The sequence below is a fragment of the Poecilia latipinna genome, unplaced genomic scaffold, assembly GCF_001443285.1.
Source record: "Poecilia latipinna isolate Pla-1442-1.1 unplaced genomic scaffold, P_latipinna-1.0 Scaffold5638, whole genome shotgun sequence".
Lineage (NCBI taxonomy): Eukaryota > Metazoa > Chordata > Actinopteri > Cyprinodontiformes > Poeciliidae > Poecilia > Poecilia latipinna.
In genome coordinates this window covers 1-3,024 of record NW_015118254.1, presented here as the reverse complement: position 1 = coordinate 3,024, position 3,024 = coordinate 1, and the positions used below count along the sequence as shown (strand labels likewise).

At 40.9% G+C, this 3,024-nt stretch overlaps 1 protein-coding gene across 3 annotated transcripts; it reads right to left on the bottom strand.

Moving 5' to 3' along the window:
* Positions 1–228: 228 nt before the first annotated feature.
* Positions 229–2,749, bottom strand: LOC106943659 (ribonuclease inhibitor-like). Of its 3 annotated transcripts, none has more exons than XR_001423978.1 (2): positions 901–1,111; positions 229–454 (listed from the first exon to the last, which is right to left on the bottom strand). XR_001423978.1 is itself a non-coding variant. In XM_015026968.1 (2 exons), exons 1-2 carry the CDS (start codon positions 2,703–2,705, stop codon positions 277–279), a joined length of 393 nt encoding a protein of 130 aa, XP_014882454.1. In that variant the 5' UTR covers positions 2,706–2,749; the 3' UTR covers positions 243–276. The 3 variants fall into 3 exon arrangements, 2 of the variants coding, with proteins under 2 accessions (XP_014882454.1, XP_014882455.1); XM_015026968.1 differs by lacking the exon at positions 901–1,111 and adding an exon at positions 2,491–2,749 and having other exon boundaries at positions 243–454; XM_015026969.1 differs by lacking the exon at positions 901–1,111 and adding an exon at positions 1,481–1,704 and having other exon boundaries at positions 260–454.
* Between the last annotated feature and the right edge of the window lie 275 nt (positions 2,750–3,024).

Below are 3,024 nucleotides of genomic sequence, written 5' to 3'. Positions count from 1 at the left end.
AGCCAGTTGATAGTGACAGGAAGTCACTTGTTGCACATCCTATCACAGTTCCACACTGAAATTCACTGAGTTCCTGAGAGCAACTCATTCTTTCACAAATGTTTGTTAAAACAGTTTGCATGCCTAGTGATTAGTTTCATAAACCTGTGGCCATGGAAGTTATTGGAACACGTCATTACTATCCTTTGGATAGTGGTCAAATACTTTTGGCAGCATAGGTTCTCTCTGATAGCAGGTAAATGACAGAAATCTGGTTTCACCAGGATTGGTCACATTTTACCTGAGAGTCTCCAGGTTGCAGTTTGGACTCTTCAGTCCAGCAGAGAGAAGCTTCACTCCTGAATCCTGCAGGTTGTTGTTACTCAGGTCCAGTTCTCTGAGACTGGAGGACTGGGAGCTGAGAACTGAGGACAGAGCTCCACAGCTTTTCTCTGAGAGGTTACAGACACTCAGTCTGAGGAGACAGGGAGGAAAATCTGGTATTAAACTATTCATCAGAATTTATGTTCTTTCAAATCAACAATGTTTTTATTGGACAGAGAAGGAACCATCTTATTTTACACAACCTTTGCATTTGTTGTGAACTGGTTTATTCTATAGTTGGGCCTCCAGCCTTAAATGACAGAACTACAGGTAACGAGGAGGTTGGAAAGAGAATTATGAAATTACACAATAAACTATATTAATCCATTTCAATGTTAACATAAAGTTTTGCTGCTTGAATATGTAACATTATGTTCAGCTGCTGAAGGAAGTCTGTTTCGTTTTTGCGCATCCCCCCCAGTGGGACACTTTGAAGAGACAAAGCAACAAAATATAAACTGAAACATGAATATTTACCTCATAATTAGCAGATTTCTACCCATCAACAATACCTGCAGTAACAATGTGTGTCCTTACAGAGCTTTGTTGGAGGCTTTAACCACTGGCAGCAGCCTCAGAAGAGCCTCCTCTGAAGCAGAGTATTTCTTCAGGTCAAACACATCCAGATCTTTTCCTGATGACACTAAGATGAAACCCAGAGCTGACCACTGAGCAGGAGACAGTTTATCTGTGGAGAGACTTCCTGAACTCAGAGACTGTTGGATCTCCTCCACTANTCAAAATTGACATCAATAATTTGAGTTATTTAGCTTGTCATAAGAGATAAAATGGGGTTCAGAATATGAAGTCTTTTTTTTTTTTTACCATATTCATTCATTTATGAATGCCATTACTCTAAACTAAATTTTTCATTTGCTAATTAAATTTTTAGCTTCAAACAAAAAAATTCTGCTTGGAGTTCTTCTCCCACAGTCCAAAATCATCCTAACCCCACTAGGGACAAGGTTGTACAGAAAATGGATGGTTGTAAATTAAATATTTAATGATCGAACTAAATATTTCTCTTCAAACTAAATGTTTCCCATCAGACTAAAGACGTTTCTCCTCTTCCTCCTCTATCAGACCTTCTCTGCTGCTGCACCAGGTTCCTCCATACCTGAGAGCTTCCAGTCTCCAGTCTGGATCCTTCAGTCCAGCCGACAGCAGCTTCACTCCTGAGTCTCCTGGATGATTGTAGCTCAGGTCCAACTCTTTCAGATGGGAGGGGTTAAAGGTCAGAGCTGAGGCCAGAGAAGCACAGCCTTCCTCTGAGACCAAACAGCCTGATAAGCTGCAGACACACAATTCATCACATGATGAGAACATTGAGGTAGAGCCAAAGGTCTGAACTGGTCATTTTCGCCAGAGGAAAAAAGTTATTAAATTGTGCTTAACCTGTCAATAAGATGAAATTGTAATAACAATCTAACTACATTCTCTGGGTAGTAAAAATCAACATTTTGTCGCATGTAGAACGGATCAGAATAGAAACATCCTTCATTGATCCACAGCAGGGAGTTCAGGTTTACCAGCAACAAGTTTAAAGTAAATGGAAGAATCAGATATTCAAGAAAAGATAAAAACACAAATAATAGGAGACTCTAGAGCAGGGGTGCCCAAAGTGGGTCCTCGAAAGCCGACATCAGTTTGAAAGAAATGTGCAGCTCTTCAGTTCTGGTTAGAAAGTCTAACAACTGCTGGGAGAAGGGATCTGTAATAAAGCTCATATGTGCGCCGAGGATGCAGCAATCTGTCAAGTATCCAGATTTACACTATCAATGGCAGCCTGACCACTGCCTTTCTAAACACCTCTGTTCTTGGTTCTGTCAGCATGGAGGGAATGAAAACCAGCAACGTTTGTGTAGAAACTTGTTAGTGACAGGAAGCCACTTGATGCTTATCCTATCACAGTTCCAGGCTGGAATCCACTGAGTTCCTGAGAGCAAAACATTATTTCACAAATGTTTGTAAAAACGGTCTACATGCCTTGGTGCTGCTTTCATAAACCTGTGGTCATGGAAGTTACTGGAACACCTGATTCCCATCATTTGGATGGAGGTCAAATACTTTAGTCAATCTCTGCTAGCAGCTGGTGGATAGAAATCACCAGGATTGGTCACATTTTACCTGAGAGTCTCCAGGTTGCAGTTTGGACTCTTCAGTCCAGCAGAGAGAAGCTTCACTCCTGAATCCTGCAGGTTGTTGTTACTCAGGTCCAGTTCTCTGAGACTGGAGGACTGGGAGCTGAGAACTGAGGACAGAGCTTCACAGCTTCTCTCTGAGAGGTTACAGCCACTCAGTCTGAGGAGACAGGGAGGAAAATCTGTTATTAAACAATTCATCAAGATTTATGTTCTTTCAAATCAACAATGTTTTTATTGGACAGAGAAGGAACCATCTTATTTTACACAACCTTTGTATTGTGAACGGGGTCATTGGGCCTCCAGCCTTAAATAACAGAACTACAGGCAACAAGGAGGTTGGAAAGAGAATTATAAAATTACACAATTAACTATATTAATCCAGTTTCAATGTTAGCATAAAGTGGAGGAGTTTTGCTGCTTGAATATGTAACATTATGTTCAGCTGCTGAAGGAAGTCTGTTTCTTTTTTGCTCATCTCCCCCAGTGGGTCACTTTGAAGAGACAATGCACCAATATA